Genomic DNA, 17,196 nt, shown 5'->3' with positions numbered 1-17,196 from the left:
TGCGTTTTGTAGATACGTTGCCGATGACCCACACGCTTCCTGACACACTTTGGCAAGAAGGAAGGACACCGAGAGCCGGTTAGTCCGAAATGGCGGGAAGGGGCGGGGCGGACATGGAGGGCGGGGCTGAGAAGTGGCCGCCGCGCGGGGCCCCCTGCTGCGCACGCGCGTCCTCGCGCCCCGCCGCCATGGAGCCGGCGTCGTCCAGTCAGCCGCGGGTGGTGGCGGCGACTTCCCCTCAGGAAGTTAGGTCTCCGCCTCCTCCCCCCCACCCCGCCTGCTCTGCGGCGGAGGCGGCGGCGGCGGCAGCGGCGTTTCTGCCTCTCCGCCACCTCCACCGCAGCCTCTGACCCCCGGCCGGCGTTGTTGGCGGGGAGGGGGACAGTAGTTGTAGACGCTCGCCCCTGCCTCAGAGAAGGTGAGTTCCCGCCCGGCGGCGGGGGCGGCCCGAGCTTCAGCCCTCCACTCCCGCGGCCCGGTGAGGGCCGAGCGGGGGCCCCGCCTGCGACATGGCCGACGACCCGGGCGCGGCCCGGCGGCCCTCGGAGCGCCTCTCTCCTCGGGACCCCTCGGCACCCGCCGCGACATGGCCGAGCGACGCCGCCGCCTGGCGAGCAAGCCGAGGTCCGAGGGGGCCGGGGGTAGAGGCGGCCCGGCCGAGGGCAGTGGGGGTCCGTGAGGACGCCCCGTCTTCAGGCGACCCCCGCCCCCGAGGGCAGCCTCGGGTCGGTGGCTGCGGAGAGGACACTTCACGGCAGGCCACTTAGGGACAGTGGTAGGGAAGTAGGGGCCTCCGGAAGGGAGCGTGGGAGCTTCCTGGCTGAACGTTTGCTCCAGGAAGTGGCGAGGTGAGGTGGAGGGGATCACCCTGAAACTTTCCTAGGCTTCCGAGACCCTGGAAGACGACTTTAAAAAGACGCACCAACGTACCCTGACGCGGTTGGAGCTTTAGTGTGTGCGGACCAGCGTGAGGGTGGCGAGAACCAGTGCTTGGCTCCTGACCTATGCCCAGTGGCGGAGCCGAGCTGTGTTCTCAGCTGCTCAGGGCTGACTTGGGCCTTTTAAAAAGAAACTGGGTAAGGAGAGAAGGCCGAGCTGAAGTAGGCAGACTGACTGCAAAGGCTTAGTCACTGCTGCCATCTGGGACTTAGGGAAGTCGGGCGCCTATCCTCCCACAGACACTGGGAAGGTGCCTCTGCCCTCCTAATTACACCTCAGAGAAGTGAGTTTTGTAGTCTTTGAAACAGACATTGCTGAGTTGTGGGAAATAAGCTTAAAATGACAGGAAAGAGCCTTTGGGTGTGGTGCTTCACGCCTTTAATCCCTGGCACTGGAAGAGGCAAAGGCCATTCTGAGCAATCTAAGTGTTCCTGGCCAGCCGAAGCTACATAGTGAGATGCTACCTCAGGGAAGGAAAGGGTAGGGAGGTCGAATTGTAAGCATTTTAAAGTATATAACTTTAAATGAGTAATCTCTACTATGGGTAGAAGGTAGAACTCCTGTCTAACATACCTGAGGCCCTGAGCACCACAAACACAGAGTCCAGACACCTGTCATTAGGTGAGGGCTAAAATAAACAGGGAACTTGACAGCCACAGCTTTGTAAGCTACTAGGGGCCGTGGGAAATCGTGGTCAAGTCGCTTTATATGGATAAAGGTCTGGAGAGTTTTGATAGTCTCACCAACACATTTACCAAAATACAGAAATCTGTTGGCTATCCCAGACAGCCTGCGCTTGTGGAAGAACTATTAAAGCAGTTTTGGAAATAGTTTTATATCGTGGCACTTGGTCCCCCAATGCATAAGATTTTGGTAAAACACCCAGAAACAACATTTTTAGTACTTGCTGTGTTGCCTTCTATTGTTCCTTGTCTTCAACATGAAAGATAACAGAAGCCAGAATATTGCAGGGTAATTTAGATACTATTTTCTAGAACATCTTTAAACATAACACTAAAGTAACTTTTTTTTTTTTTGAGACAAGGTTTCTCTGTAGCTTTGGTGCTTGTCCCGGAACTAGCTCTTAGTAGACCAGGCTGGCCTCAAACTCACAGAGCTCCACCTGTCTGTCCTTCCCAAGTGCTGGGATTAAAGGCATGCAACACCATTGTTTGGCTGTTATCAGTATTTTATGCCCCCCCTCTTTTTTTAAACACAATTCACTCTGGGAAAATGACACAGAAGTAAAGTAGTAGTATCATTGAAACATTTTTATAAACACTTACATTCAGTACCAATGTTACTGGAAATTTGTTAGAATAAAGTAAGTATCTTCACTCAGTCTAGAATATCCTGAGATTTTTTTCTTTGTTTTTGTTTTTTGAGACAGTGTTTCTTGGTGCATAGCTCTGACTGTCTTGGAATTCACTTTGTACACCAGGCTGGCCTTGAACTCTCAGAGGTCTGTCTACTTCTGCCTCCTGAGTGCTGGTATTAAAGCCGTGCGCCACCACCACCTGGCCCCAAATTATTTATTTTGCCTTTAAAACGGCCTGCCTGTCACCAATATGTCTGGGCATATTGGTGTCAACACTGTAGTTCTTTTTAGCTCTAAGGTCAGATCATAGGATGATTTAGAATCAACTATTCATGGAAAAACAACTTTCCCACTGGTTTCCACATCTACTTTCCTTTTACTTTTCAATGATTCTAATATGTGCAAAAGACTAAGTGATAATCTGTTTATCAGTAACCTCTGTACTATTTATAGGTAGTTTTAAAAAAAGAGAGAGAGACTTAGTGAGATAGGAGTCTTCACCAAGAATAGGTTTTATTGCTAGTTTCTCTGCAAGTATATGACCCTGAAAAAGTCCTGTACTTTATGGTTTTGGGTTAGGTCATCTGAGTGGGGTACTTTAATTGGACTAGCCCAGTGGTTCTCAACTAATAATATATCTGTCCCAAGCTCCCCATCATTCATTCATTTGGCAATGTCTAGAGACATTGTTGCTTGTTGCCACTGGACAGAAGAACATGGTAAGCAAATGCTATAGGTAATCTATTTGGTATAGGATAGGGATGCCACAAACATTCTAAAATACACGAGACAGCCCCCACATATACAACCATTATTCTACTAGAACATCAGTATTGTTAAGGCTGAGGAACCCTACACTAACCAAACTCTGAAGGCCTGTGATTCACAGTTTTGGACTCATTTTTAGCAGTCTTAATTGTATTCCATGGTGTGGCTGTGTGCTGGGACAGTAGTAATAGAACATGGAAGTTATGACTCTTAATGGCCATTTGATGACATTCAAAAACTCTGAGTTAAGATCAAAATCAGTAAGATTTGAGAAAACAAAGATACAATAGTTTAAAAAGTTGCCTAGTTACTGTTCGGAACTCCTTCCCAGTCCTCTCACCTTGCTAGTGTTGAGATTATAGGAATGTACCACCCTTCCTGGTTTAGGACTCAATATATTTTATTTTTGATAGTTACAAAAGGTAGGCTAAAGCCAGATATGGTGTTTCACACTTTTAATCCCAACAGTTGAGAGACAGGGGTGTTCAAACAGATTTCTTGAGTTTTGAGCCCGTGTAGTCTACATAGATTGTCCTCTCCACCTCCCACCCCCTAAAAAAGTTGAACTGGGCATGCCTGTAATTCCAGTGTTCAAAGACTGAGGCTGGAGACTCAGGAGTCCAAGGCTGGCCTGGACTGCATTGTGAGACCCTGTTTTAGAAGAAAATATTTGAATAGTTATTAAAACAAACTTCAAATTTCCACTTTCGCTGGAAGACAAAAAAGTAAGGTGATGCTTGGAATACTGTATGTGTCTGTGTTTAAGGCCATGGTAGGAAGGCGCTCCAGAAATGACAAAAGAATTCTACCTCCAGTCATTACAGTTCCATGCTTACTTTCAAAATAGGACTAGTAAAACTTTTTAGCAGGAAGTTGACGAATAGACTCACGAGTTCAGGAGTTTGGGGCTGACCTGAACACAGTGAGATCCTGTCCCAAGAAGAGTCAGTATCATTATGGTCAGTTTGTGTGCACTAATTTGGAGTCAAGAGAAGTTGTGGAAACTACATTATTTAACCTTTTTACCTTACTGACTTTACAGTCAAATGTAGCTAAACTACATAATTTTAAACAACTATAATTGCAAGACAGTATATTGAAGTTCTTTCTAAAATGTTTCTGACTTAACAGTTCTTTGAGCACACATTTTAAAGCTAACCTTTTTAAATCTACATACTGGTGCCGAAGTCAGGCTTAGTTTGATAACCAGCATAAATACAGAGTTTTTCATTTTTGCAAAAGTTAAAACTATAGTACAGATACATGTAACAAACCCCTTCAAGGTATGCTTTCCCAGTTATTTTCAATAAAATATAACATTTAAGACTGAACCAAATCAGACTGCCGTGAGTCAGCAGTATTACACAGAACTAAGAATGTGTAATTATTCAATGATAAGTTCATCTAGAAACCCAGATGAAATAAAGTAAGGTCTGGGAAGTGAAAGATGTTTCAAACTTCTATCTCTGGCTCAAAATAATGGGTAGTTTCTAAGTGAGATTCACTGGGTCATTTCACATGGTAAGTTGAGAATATATCCATGTACCCTAGGAAATTATATAGGTTTTATGGTGTTCTTCAGGGTGCTATGTCTCCTAGATATGGGCCATATTTACTATTAGTAATCTTTGGCCCAGGGCATCTTAAAAGGCTATTTTAAAGATGAGTTTCCTCCCAGCAAAAAAAGAAAATAGGGCTTTTTTCAGATGCAGGTAGCAGGACGCACTTGGGAGGCAGAAGCAGGTGGATCTCCGAGTTCGAGACCAGAGTGAACTACAGAGTGGGTTCCAGGACAGGCTCTAAAGCTACAGAGAGAAATGAAGTTTCAAAAAACAAAAAGAAGAGCAACAAAAAACCAGAAGTTATACATTTTTCTTTTAATACACCATAGACATTTCTTCATAACACCATTTTCCCAATTTAAGTAGCTACATAAAAGGCAGGCGTTTTAGCATATAACCCGTAATCCGAATATTCAGGAGGCAAAGATAGGAAGTTCTCAAGTTTAAGGCTAGCCTGTCTTGAATAGTTACATGTTCTCAAGGGCTAAATGATGAGACTATGTCTCAAACACCAAAAATAAATGCTTGCATATAAAGTACAATTTTGGTGCTGAGTAATTGGCATTTGTCTTCAGTCTGTCTTATGTCGATATAACCGAATACCACACTATTTTATTTAAAAAGATTTCTCAGTTTTAGAGGATGGTGATTTCTATTTTAATATACCAAACAGCCTCTGGTGAAAGCCACATTCATGGAGGAAGGCTGGAGTATATGTGTGGGGAAAAATCAAACTTGCAACTTCAGGTCTTAAAACTGGCTTTAATCCAATCTTAAGGTGATAACCCCATGACCTAAATACTTCTCATTAGGTTTCATCTAACACTGTACTGGGGATAAAGTTTCCATCATGGACTTTGGGGGATGTATTGTCAAACTGTAGCAAAGTCCTGCTCATAAACTAGTAAGCGTCTGTAAACTAAATTTCAACTGTTAGGTGCTTTAGATTGAACTGTAGACAATGTAAATAAAGTGAGGCAAGATTTATTATGAAGAAGGAATAATTAGCACAAGTCCTAAAAGTTAGTATGCAACATAACTAGCTTTGAGGAGTTTGTATGGTCTTGGGGTTTGATGAAATTTATATGATCACATTTATACCAACTGTAGGGGTTGCCTGCCACAGGTGAAGATGGTTTGTAGTTCCTCCCTGTTATTGTCATAGAACATTAGTGGTATACCATCATATTTAATTATCTGCAGGGAATTGATTCCACAACCCCTACCTCTTGTAACAAAATATAAAAATGTTCAAATCTGAATTAGTGTAGTTGTATATAGCCTTTATACATTCTCCTTTATACTTGAGGCATCTCTAGATTACTTGGAACTCTCAGTGACCCAGTGCAGTGTAAATATTATGTAAATAGTTGTTAGACTGTATTGTTTAGGGAATGATGACAAGGAAAATAAGCCTCCCTCTCTATAAACATGTTGGGTTTTTTTTAACCAATAATTGAATCAAAAAAATTTGGAACACAGGTATATGGAGGGCTTACCTAGGTTAGAATCAGTGACTCATAAAACTGACTTCATTTCTTGAGATTATTTACTACCAGAAAGTGCCCAGGTTCAATCTTAGTCCATATTTCAATATTGTGCCCCAGAATGCTTCCATGGGGCCTAGTCATTGGTTTCCAGGGACTTGGCATTTAGAGTGATATTTCCTGAACCACAGGAGAATGTTACATCCAGGTGTGATAGCACACACTGTAATTACAGCTGAAGCAAGGAGGATTGCAAATTTGAGGCCATGAGTTCTGAGAGATGGCTCAGTAGATAAAGATTTTCACCTCTTAAGTCTGGTGGAAGGAGAAAGAACCAACTCTAATTAGTTATAACTCTAATTAGTTATACCCTGTCTTTCATACATCTGCTCTGGCCTGGACACCCAACACATGCAGACACACACAATAAACAAATGTAATATTTTAAGGTTTGAAAGAAAATTACCATATTAAAAATTAGGCTTGCTTAATGTTTTCATGTTAAAACTGACATGAGCAAAAAGCTTTACTATAACCTTGTAAGCAATTGAGAGATTTAAATTTGAAATGATTTATGAAATGATATTGCTAACTGAAGATTGAAAACACAGCTTCCTCCAGTGTTTTTGCCTTCCATTATTTTCTCTGTAGATACCAGGAATGAATGCAGACAGGTTTTTAAAAAAGACATCTGTGGAGTGGTGCTGTTGTTTGAACAAGCAAAGATTTTCCATTTGAGATAGGTTAGAAATAAAGAGACAATCTTTTGAAAACTTTTAAAAGCAGCAGATAAACCTCATCTGCACCATCTTACTTAATCCTTTTACGAACCCTCCATGGTAGATGTTACTGTTCTTTCAATGGATGAAGACACTGACCCGGAAAAGAAGTAATGTGCTGACATATTTGGATAACTCAGGTCTTCCTAACAGAAGCTTACCCCCCCCCACACACACACACCTCTTCTGTATCCACCTCATCGGTGGTTTCCACTACAGTAAAGTTGAGAGACAGTAGTCTTACCTTTGACAGCCTTTTAAATAGAGGCTTCAAATCACAGGAAGTGAGAGCTGTGAACTGTTTAGTAGGGCTTGCCTCTCAGTCATAGATGAAGATACTGACCCAGTGAATTGTGACTCTCAGCTAGTCATAGGTGGGCTATGCCTGTACATCAGTGGTTCTCAATCTGTGGGTCAAGATCCCTTTGGGGGTTCAAGCGACCCTTTCACAGGGGTCACCTAGGACCATCAAAAAACACCAGATAAAACATCAGATAAATTTATATATGATTCACAACAGTAGCTAAGTTATGGTTAAGAAGTAGCAACGAAAATAATTTTATGTTGGGGGTCACCATGAGGAACTGTATTAAAAGATCGAAGCATTAGGAAGGTTGAGAACCACTTCTGTCCATGAAGTCTGAGTCCCTGTCCAGTGTTCTCCTTTATATGGTGTGGCTTCATTCTGTATCTTGTCTGTATAATGGTGTCCTTGGGAGGAGTTTCCATTAAACACTACTATCTGTGTACAATAGTCTTTTCTACGCTGGCTTCTTAACATTCAGAGACCTGGATACATTTGGTCTCTCTAACTTGGTATTTTGGATGCAAGAGTACTAGGTCCATTATTTTAATGAAACAAAAATCAGTTGTGCTGTTTTTAAAGACCTCATCTAAGTGGTTCCCACATACATTATTTCGTTTGTGGGTGAATACCTGCCACAGCATTGAGGGGAGGTCAGGGACAACTTGAAGTTAGTTTTCATCTTTCTTGTTCTCTGGGAACAGATAATAGGTGACTGACTGGGCTTGGCCATAACTGCCCTTTACTGAACCATCTTGCAACCACCTCATCTGGTTTTATCCATTGGTAGTCTTGTCTGAAACTACTTCCTAGTTCAGTATGTGGTTGAGAATAATGTTATTAAAGATTATAGTTATTTCTTGGCTTTAGGTTGAGGGGACTTGGATTCAGGTCTCAATTTTGCCATTAATTGTTGGGTGGATCACTTTGACTCTGTTTCTTAAGCCTGCAAAATGCCCTGTTTGCCATATTTGTGAGAATTAAGTAAAAGCAGACATCCAACTGTGTTTATTATAATTCTCTAGAAAAATATCAGGTAATCAAAGTGTTATTGTTAACATTCAAATTGTGTTGAAATGTTTTTAATTCTTTTAACTTTTGTTAATTCTTTGTGCCTTGTTAAAATTTCTAAATTAGCTTTTATAAGATTTTAAGTTAATACTCAATGTAGATAAATATAAGTTCAAGAAAAATCATTTATGATTATACTCATAAATATTAATTTCTTGGTTTTTTCTGTAACAACATTTTAGTTACTACTATGTGGACAGTTTTAAACTCATTGAGAGATTATTTCCTGTTAGACCCTCTCTTACAAGAGTTTGGAGGTAGACAGTGCAAGGCTGTTAGGACATCTTCAGAGAGTCACCGGCTTACTTCTTCATGTTCTGTGATGACTAAAATCCAACCATGGCATCATTCCAGCAGCAGGAGGGCTAGTCTTGTAGCCTCATACAGCACTTGAGCTTTTTTTTAACCTGAAGCTATTAATTATTCATATGGCTGTATTTTGCCTAATAATAGGCAGAAAAATGTATATTCTTAAAAAGTATGTGTATGTGTGCCTTTAAATGTACTCTCTAGGATCTATGAATAAGAGAAACTATATTTGCTCAGGAACCTAGCTTATTTCTTTTTTTTTTTTTTTTTTGGTTTTTCGAGACAGGGTTTCTCTGTGGCTTTGGAGCCTGTCCTGGAACTAGCTCTGTAGACCAGGCTGGTCTCGAACTCACAGAGATCCGCCTGCCTCTGCCTCCCGAGTGCTGGGATTAAAGGCGAGCGCCACCATCGCCCGGCGAACCTAGCTTATTTCACTTAATATGATGATATCTAGTTTGCATCTGTTTTCTAGCAAACAGCATTTCATTCTTCTTTATGGCTGTGTAACATTCTGTTGTGCAATATATATCACATTTTCTTTACCTGTCTATCTGTTGATGGGTAACTTGATTCTGTAACCTAATCATTGCTAATAGTGCTGTTGACTTGAGTCGTAGAGGTGTAGACCCAAAAGTGGGGAAGCTGGGTTATACGGTAGTTCTAATTTTGTTTTGGTTTTTGAAGATCCTTCATACGCATTTCCGTAATGTCTGGTCAAGTTTATATTTCTACCAGCAATGCATACCCCCCAAAGTCCTTGATAGAATTTATTGTTGTTTTCTTAATGCTAGACATTCTGAGTGAGTTAAAACTCTCAATATAGTAATAAAATTTTGGATTCATAAATTATGGGCACATGCTAATGTACTTGCCTTTGCATCCGTTCTTTGGGTTTGAACTCTTGGGTCTTTGTAGTTCTATGACAAACATACAAACTGAGCCAATATCATAATGGGGGGGGTGTGAATATGTGGAGGCTAGAGAGAATTGAACTCAACAGGAATCAGTCAGTTCTCTCCTACCAAGTGAGTTACTAAGTTGGATCCTTAGGCTTGGTGGCAAGTACTGAGCCATCTCACTATTGTGGTAATGCATTGAAAATGTTTAGTACACTATATTTGACTATGTTTTTCCCTTCCCCTAACCTCTTCCAGATCTTCCCTACCTTCCTGTCAACTTCATGTTCTCGTTCTCTCTCTCTCTCTCTCTCTCTTCCTCCCTTACTCTCTCTCCCTCTCTCTTTCCTCCTTCCTCTCTCCCTCCCTCTCTCCCTCTCCCTTCCTGCCTTCTTCCTTCTGTCTCTCCCTCACATACACAGAAGGAAAGGAAGGGAGAAGCAAGTAAGACCAAAAGAGAGAAGCAAGTAAGACCAAAAAAAAAAAAAAACTTTTTTGTGCTGGCCAAGTAAGTACTCCTAGACCTGGAAACTGCCCTGGAGTGTGGTTGCTATACCTAGTGACACTCCAATGGAAAAAACTAATTTTCCCTTTCCAAGCAGGTATTAATTTAAATAGCTTTTTAGGGGGCTGGAGAGATGGCTCAGTGGTTAAGAGCACTAACTGTTCTTCCAGAGGTCCTGAGTTCAATTCCCAGCAACTACATGGTGGCTTACAACCATCTATAATGAGATCTGGTGCCCTCTTCTGGGGTGCAGGTATGCATGCAGGCATAACACTGTATACATAATAAATAAATTTTAAAAAGTAAAATAAAAAATAGCTTTTTGGGGTGGAACTATTGAGGGAGGCTGCTTGTTTCCTGGCCACTCAGACTCCCAAAATAATCACATGGAAATCTGTATTGTTTGCAATAATGTTTGGCCAATAGCTTAAGCATATTTCTGGCTTACTCTTATATCTTAAATTAACTCATTTCTATTAATCTGTATTACCACGTGACTGTGGCTTACCAGCAAGGTTTTGGTGCCTCTGTCTCCTGCAGGCTGCTACATGGCTTCTCCCTGACTCCACCTACTCTCTCCTTCTCTATCTGCTTGGAACTCCTGCCTTGCCCTATTCTGCTAAGCCACTGGCCTAAACACATTTATTCATTAACCAATAAAAGCAACACATAGACAGAAGGACTTCCCACATCATTTCCCCTTTCTGTTTAAATAAAAAGGAAGGTTTTAACTTTAAAATAGTAAAATTACATATAACAAGACAGGTATCAAGCAATAATTATAGTTACAATATTTATATCTACTTTATTTTTTATCATAACTAAGAAAAACTATAACTATTTTCAACTCCATCAAAGACCATAGAAGGATATAATATTGCCTAAGTTAACAAAAAGTGCATTTTAAGCAACTTCCAAAATTCTAGAATTGACAGAGACATCTCACTGCCTGGATGCTCACTCAAAGTTCTTCTGTAACATTGCAGCAACCATCTTCAGCCTTCAGACCCATAGTATCCAGCAGACTTTCCCATGAAACAGGAAATTTCAAAGACAGTTCCACCTGTATTGACAATTTGTCAGTCACTTTCTTCTTTGTCCTGCAAGATAGTTGGCAGACGTTTTCATGAAGCAGGAACCCCAAAGGACTGTCTGACCTTCTTTAGGCATGTTCAGCAGTCATTTTTCTGTGTGTCCTGCAAGTTTAGTCAGACAGTTCAGGCAAGAGCAGTTTCTTGCCCAAATGACTAACCAACTCCATAAGGAGCCTCTTTGATGCCCATTATCCTCTTGAAGTAGATTGGTGATGCCAGGAACAGATGTGTCTCATTGTCATGAAAAGTCCTAAGTTATTTAAATGACATGTTCTGTAAGTCTTTGAAAGTATTGAAGATTATCCGACTAAAATATATATCTAGAAAACCTAACATGACTACAAGCTTGACTATTAGAGATGACTATTAACCTGTATTTCTTAATTATGCTTACATTTTTAAATGAACTACACAAACACAATACTTAATCAGAGCAGATATATACATATAACAAAACTGACCTAAATTTGCATCAGTAAACCAAGATCTATACCAGTGCAAAGTATTCTCTATAGCATACCCCCCTTTAAATGTAAGCAAACATTTATAAACAATATTTGGGAATTTGGGCATAGTTCTTTTCAAACTGCTTTTGCTTTTGTTGGACAAAGTAATTTTGGGGGTTGTTCATGGCAGCCTTTCAAGGGCTCTGGAAAGGAATCAAACCACATTAGTCTGGAAGGAATCCACAGGTTCTCACCTTCTGTGGAAACAAAAGAATCTCTTTTTCAAAGCAACAAATCCTTAGGCCCAAATTTTGAAGTTGAGATACCTTTAATACACATATGTTGGTTTACCTTGGCAGCCCATACAATGAAATGTCTCTCTGTACTTAGCCCCTTCACAGTCAAAATTTTTAAAGAAAACACAATAATATACATAGTCCAGACTCTCTGTGTATATTCCATCTTTACACGGCTTGAACTTTGTGTCCACTTTTCTCTTTTCAGTGCTGAGACTCCCATCTGGCTTGAACCTATGCAGATCTTGTATATGCTGCCACAATCTGAATTCATATGTGCATTATCCTGCTGTTGTCTCCAAGGAGTTTTCTTGGAGTCATCCATCACCTCTGACTCTTAAATTCTTTTTGTATTCTGTTCCACATTGATCCCTGAACCTTAAAGATAGGAGTTTAATGAAGACATCCTGTTTAGGACTGAGTTCTTCAAAATCTGTCATTCTCCACACGTTGTCCACACATATCTCTGTGTTGATTCTCATCTACTGCAAGAAGAAGCTTCTCTGATGAGAGTAATGATTAGAGCAATGCACTGATCTGAGATCCCAGCCTTGTGTGGCCATTGTGGGGTCCCTAGTAGAGAGTGGTTCTGCAAGCTGGTGGGTGTCATAAGGGAATGGATTAGAAGGAATGCTGAAATGGGTAGGTGATAGAAAAGAACTAGGTAGACACTGGGTCAGCACGAAGAGGTCTCTAGGGGATTAAATATACTGGAAAGATGAGTTCCTGCAGGGCTAAGTAATTCTGGAGAAACCAAAATGGAGGCCAAGAAGGATAATATTAGGTACGATGCATTCTTTATCAAAATGTATTTTTTAGGGTTTAAAAAAGAAATGTTCACCAGGCATTAATCCCAGCACTTAGGAGGCAGAGACAGGGTAATCTTTGTGAATTTGAAGCCAGCCTGGTCTACAGAGTGAGTTTCAAGACTAACGGCTATGTAGAAAGAGAGACCCTGTCTCAAAAATGAAACAAACAAACAAAAATAAGTTTTTTTGTGACTGGCAAGATGGTCCATTGCCTCTGGAGCCTGACAGTCTGAGTTTGATCCCCAGAACCAACATGGTAGGGAGAAGTGATTGATTCATGCAAGTTGTCCTTTGACTTCTATATATGTACACACATGCGTGTGCACATATACACACACAATAACTGTATAAGTAGTTTCAGATTGACAGCAAAACAGTGATTGATTCATGCACATTGTTCTTTGACCTCTATACATGTACGCACACACATGCACACACAATAAATAAATGTAAAAATAGTTTCAGATTGACAGCAAAACAGTAAAGATGAACTTTGGAGATTGATATATGGTGGTTGCGTGGGTATGAATGTTTAATCTTTGTGACAAAATTGTGCTTGGTTTCAGATGAATGAGAGTTGAGTATTAGACAAAAATAGATGTAATCTTTGTTCCATGATTTAGCTTCCTGGTTGTTGTAAACTTCATTTTGTGGAACATTCATGCTGAAAAACTGACACAGTTAATGACTGAATATGATCACATTTCACCATTAAGTTCTCAACCTGATAATGGTAAGGTTTCACTCACATGTATGTCATCTGAGATCTTTAGGGACTAGCTTGTTTTACTTGGCATAGTGTCTCTCCAAGGTTGACCTCTATACATGTACACACACACATGCACACACAATAAATAAATGTAAAAATAGTTTCAGATTGACAGCAAAACAGTAAAGATGAACTTTGGAGATTGATATATGGTGGTTGTGTGGGTATGAATGTTCACTTTGTCCAGTTGTCAGTGGATGGATGCTGGGACTGTTTCTACTTTTTATCACTGATAATGTTTATTCCATTAGGTAGTTAACCAAGTTACCCCTTTAGTTACTGGTTTGTTTACATTTGGGTGGTTTTGTTTTTTTGTTTCTGTTTTTCCTTTCTGGGGCCATTAAAAATAAAATTACTATGAATACTCATGTTTAAGTCTTATATAGACATCCTTCTCTTTGGGGTAAATGTCTCTGAATGGTATAACTACTAGGTCATTGCATAAGTGTATATGTAACTTACTTGGTTAAGAAGCTGATGAATTAGCCGGGCGGTGGTGGCGCACGCCTTTAATCCCAGCACTCGGGTGGCAGAGGCAGACAGATCTCTGAGTTGGAGGCTAGCCTGGTCTACAAGAGCTAGTTCCAGGACAGATAGGGCTACACAGTGAAACCCTGTATTGAAAAACCAGAAAGAAAAAAAGAAGAATCTGCCAAACTGTTTCCTGAATGATTGTACCCTTTACCATTCCTGCCAGAGAGGTCATAATTGCAGTTGTTCTGTCTCCTCACCAAACACTGTCAGTCTTTCAGTCATTCCAGTGAATGTGTAGCGATCCCTCACTGTGTTTTGTTTTGTTTTTCGAGACAGGATTTCTCTGTGGTTTTGGAGCCTGTCCTGGAACTAGCTCTTGTAGACCAGGCTGTTCTCGAACTCCAGAGATCCGCCTGACTCTGCCTCCCAAGTGCTGGGATTAAAGGCCATCACTGCCCAGCCTTCTCACTGTGGGGTTTTTTTTTTTTTTTTTTTTTGGTTTTTTCGAGACAGGGTTTCTCTGTGGTTTTGAAGCCTGTCCTGGAACTAGCTCTTGTAGACCAGGCTGGTCTCACTGTGGTTTTAATTGACGTTTATTTTATATCTAATGATCTGTAGCATCTTTTCCTGTGTTTTTTGACTGTATATATACTCTTCTGAAGTATCAAAATATTATATCCTTGTCTCATCATGTTTGTTACTATCCTAGTCAGAGTTTTTATGCTTCTCAAACTAAAATGGCACCTAATTTTTCTAATTCACCAAAATAGGTTTCAGTTAGGCCATTTTTAGAATAATCACTGATTAATTGTGACTCTGGGGTGCATTGTTGGACTGTACTTTTTAAAGGAAAGGAATATTCAATTGTACCCGGGGTTTTACTTGCTGCTTCCTAATTTTATAGGGAAAATAGAGAATCAGGAACAGTTGCTGTTTCCTCCTAGCGAGAAAAAAAATCAAAAATTCTGGTATGTGTGAGTTTCTTCTGAAATGTTTCTCGTGAGTTTTGTCCTTATTGTAACCATCTCCAGTTCCTCCTCTGTTTCCACCTCATACTTAACCTCTTCTTGGAGAGAACAAACCAGAAGGCATTCTAGAATGCCTTTGTACCAGTCAGAAGTAATAGAGGGGAATCCAAGTGCTATACAGATGCCATAGAACTCTATTCTGTTCCACCTCCCTCATATCCTATCCCTAAGAGTAGTTCTTATCTTGTAGCTGAATTTATCATTTCCACCATTCCTAAATCACAAATGTTCATTAGTAAGCCTTAGAGTACTGTAGTCAGGTAAGTATATATGTTTATTTAAGTAAGCAGGATTCTAAAGATTAAGTTTCTTCATTGGTGTTCTGTTACTTAGAAAACAATAATACAGGAAACAAAGTCATCACAGCTTTAGAAATTATCTAACAATTAGATCAGGCCACTGCCACAGACATGTGATTCACACATCCCTGTAGCGTTACATTTTTAGTTGAATGAAAACATCCCATGTGTCAGCTCTTTTCTATACTTTTTCTCCCAGTGTAAAAGAATAATGAAGTTATTTGTGAGTGGTTTGTGAGATATCTGACCATCATGATACTACTCTTTGATAGATATTTTCAGAACATTTAGCACTTGTTGAAGTAGGTTTTAATTTGGTCTTTTGTTATTTTAACCTTTCTAAGAACAATGAATTTTTCAAAACAAAATAATCTAGTTTTTTTTCTCCCATCTTTTCTACAGAGAATCCCTTGTCAACCTAATGAAGCATTCAAATAAGTCATATGACTCTTTTCAAGATGAACTTGAAGATTATATTAAAGTACAGAAAGCCAGAGGCTTAGAGCCAAAGACGTGTTTCAGAAGGATGAGAGGGGACTATTTGGAAAGCTGTGAGTACAGAGAAGAGTTTGATTCCAGGCCCAGGTATAGGATGTTTGATCAAAGACTCCCATCTGGAACCAACCATGCCTACCCAAGATCATGCAGTAGTTCCCAGACAGAAGATCGCTTACCCCAGTGGTTACCAGCTCATGGAAATCTGGGATTAGACTCTCTGAGCTACTGTCAATTCACCAGGGACGGCTTCTCAGAAAAACCAGTCCCCTTGAACCTTAGTCATCAAGAATATAATTGTGGTTCATATAGCGTAGAGTCTGTAGTTCACAAGCGCCTTTACTCAGGACACAGTACCATTGACCCTCAAGCCAGTCATAGACAAATGCACCAGAAGAGGAAAAGACATCTAGAGGAGAGCAGAGAAAAGGAGGAAGAATGGCCCAAACATCAGAGGAAAAGGAGTTCAGAGGAAATGGATTTAAACAAACAAAGGAGCATCCAAAGAAAGAAAACAAAGTCAGAAACAGAAGCTGTGCAGGACAGTACAGAAAAACTTAAGAATCGAAAAGAAAGAAAAAGCCGAGATGTATCCTCTAAGAAAGAGGACCGTAAGCGTAGAAAGGAGAAAAAGGAACAAGGTGAAGAAAGGACAGAGGAGGAGATGCTCTGGGACCAGTCTATCCTTGGATTTTGAAGCTCCTTAGTCACTTCTCCTGAGGCTCAACTGAAAGAACACCTGAAGAGCTTGGTTATATGCATTCATGTTCATGTCACTTTCGTGTATGGACAGGTCTCAACTTCTAATGGAGTGAACATGAAGAATTTACTATGCTTGTTTTCCAACATGGAGATTACTTTTCTATTTTCTAAAAGCTCTATTAATTTTTCTTACATATGATAGAATTTTCCTATAAGAGAGTGACTGTGCTTTATTCACCAAATTGCTATAGTGGAATTATTTTTCCTTGGGAGATCATTTCTTTAAAATTGAAGGATTAACAGACTGTGGAATCTGTTTCTTGGTTGGGTTTGTTTTAGTTTTGAGTCACATATTTTTATGCTCACTTTCTCTATGAAGCAATTTAGATATCCTTTTTTAGATCTAACTTGCAGTGTATTTCCTGGGTTGGAAAGTGAAATACATTATAATAATCTTACATATAGTTTTAAAAATTTCAGAGTCTTCACACAAAATTAGTTTATATTCTGAAAATGTTTATAATAAAGTATTTTAACTTCTGAATATTGTTTTGTGTCAGCGCTCTGTTCTAGTGATTTCTTTTGAAAGGGGAAAAGCAGTAATCACACTATAATAAAGAGGAAAGATTTTGGAGGTAGGCCACACTAAAAAGTTGTAAAAATTCCTTACCTACTGTATCAGGCTTACTCATATTTTATAATAAAAATCTGTGGCTTACAATAATTTTTCCAAATAATTGAAACTAGTGAGAGGAATTTATCAAAAAGAATATGTTGTTCCATTCCTGGCAGTGCTGTACAAATACTAAGACACAAAGGTTCTGTGATTTCTTCGAAATGACTCAA

General features: G+C 40.1%; 1 protein-coding gene across 1 annotated transcript; it reads left to right on the top strand.

The window, feature by feature from the left end:
* The first annotated feature begins 279 nt into the window (after positions 1-279).
* On the top strand, positions 280-16,492 carry LOC142856426 (lysine-rich coiled-coil protein 1). The gene is made up of 2 exons (XM_075983872.1): positions 280-418; positions 15,556-16,492. The coding sequence occupies exon 2, from the start codon at positions 15,575-15,577 to the stop codon at positions 16,343-16,345; it is 771 nt and encodes a 256-aa protein (XP_075839987.1). The 5' UTR covers positions 280-418; positions 15,556-15,574; the 3' UTR covers positions 16,346-16,492.
* The last annotated feature ends 704 nt before the right edge of the window (positions 16,493-17,196 follow it).

Source organism: Microtus pennsylvanicus, chromosome 8 (genome assembly GCF_037038515.1).
Source record: "Microtus pennsylvanicus isolate mMicPen1 chromosome 8, mMicPen1.hap1, whole genome shotgun sequence".
Classification (NCBI taxonomy): Eukaryota; Metazoa; Chordata; class Mammalia; order Rodentia; family Cricetidae; genus Microtus; species Microtus pennsylvanicus.
Note: the sequence above shows the minus strand (reverse complement) of the source record. Positions and strands in the feature narration are given on the sequence as shown.

Bases quoted from the DNA above. Each gene is read 5' to 3' on its own strand.
- LOC142856426 (XM_075983872.1), top strand. From the start codon at position 15,575: ATGAAGCATTCAAATAAGTCATATGACTCTTTTCAAGATGAACTTGAA.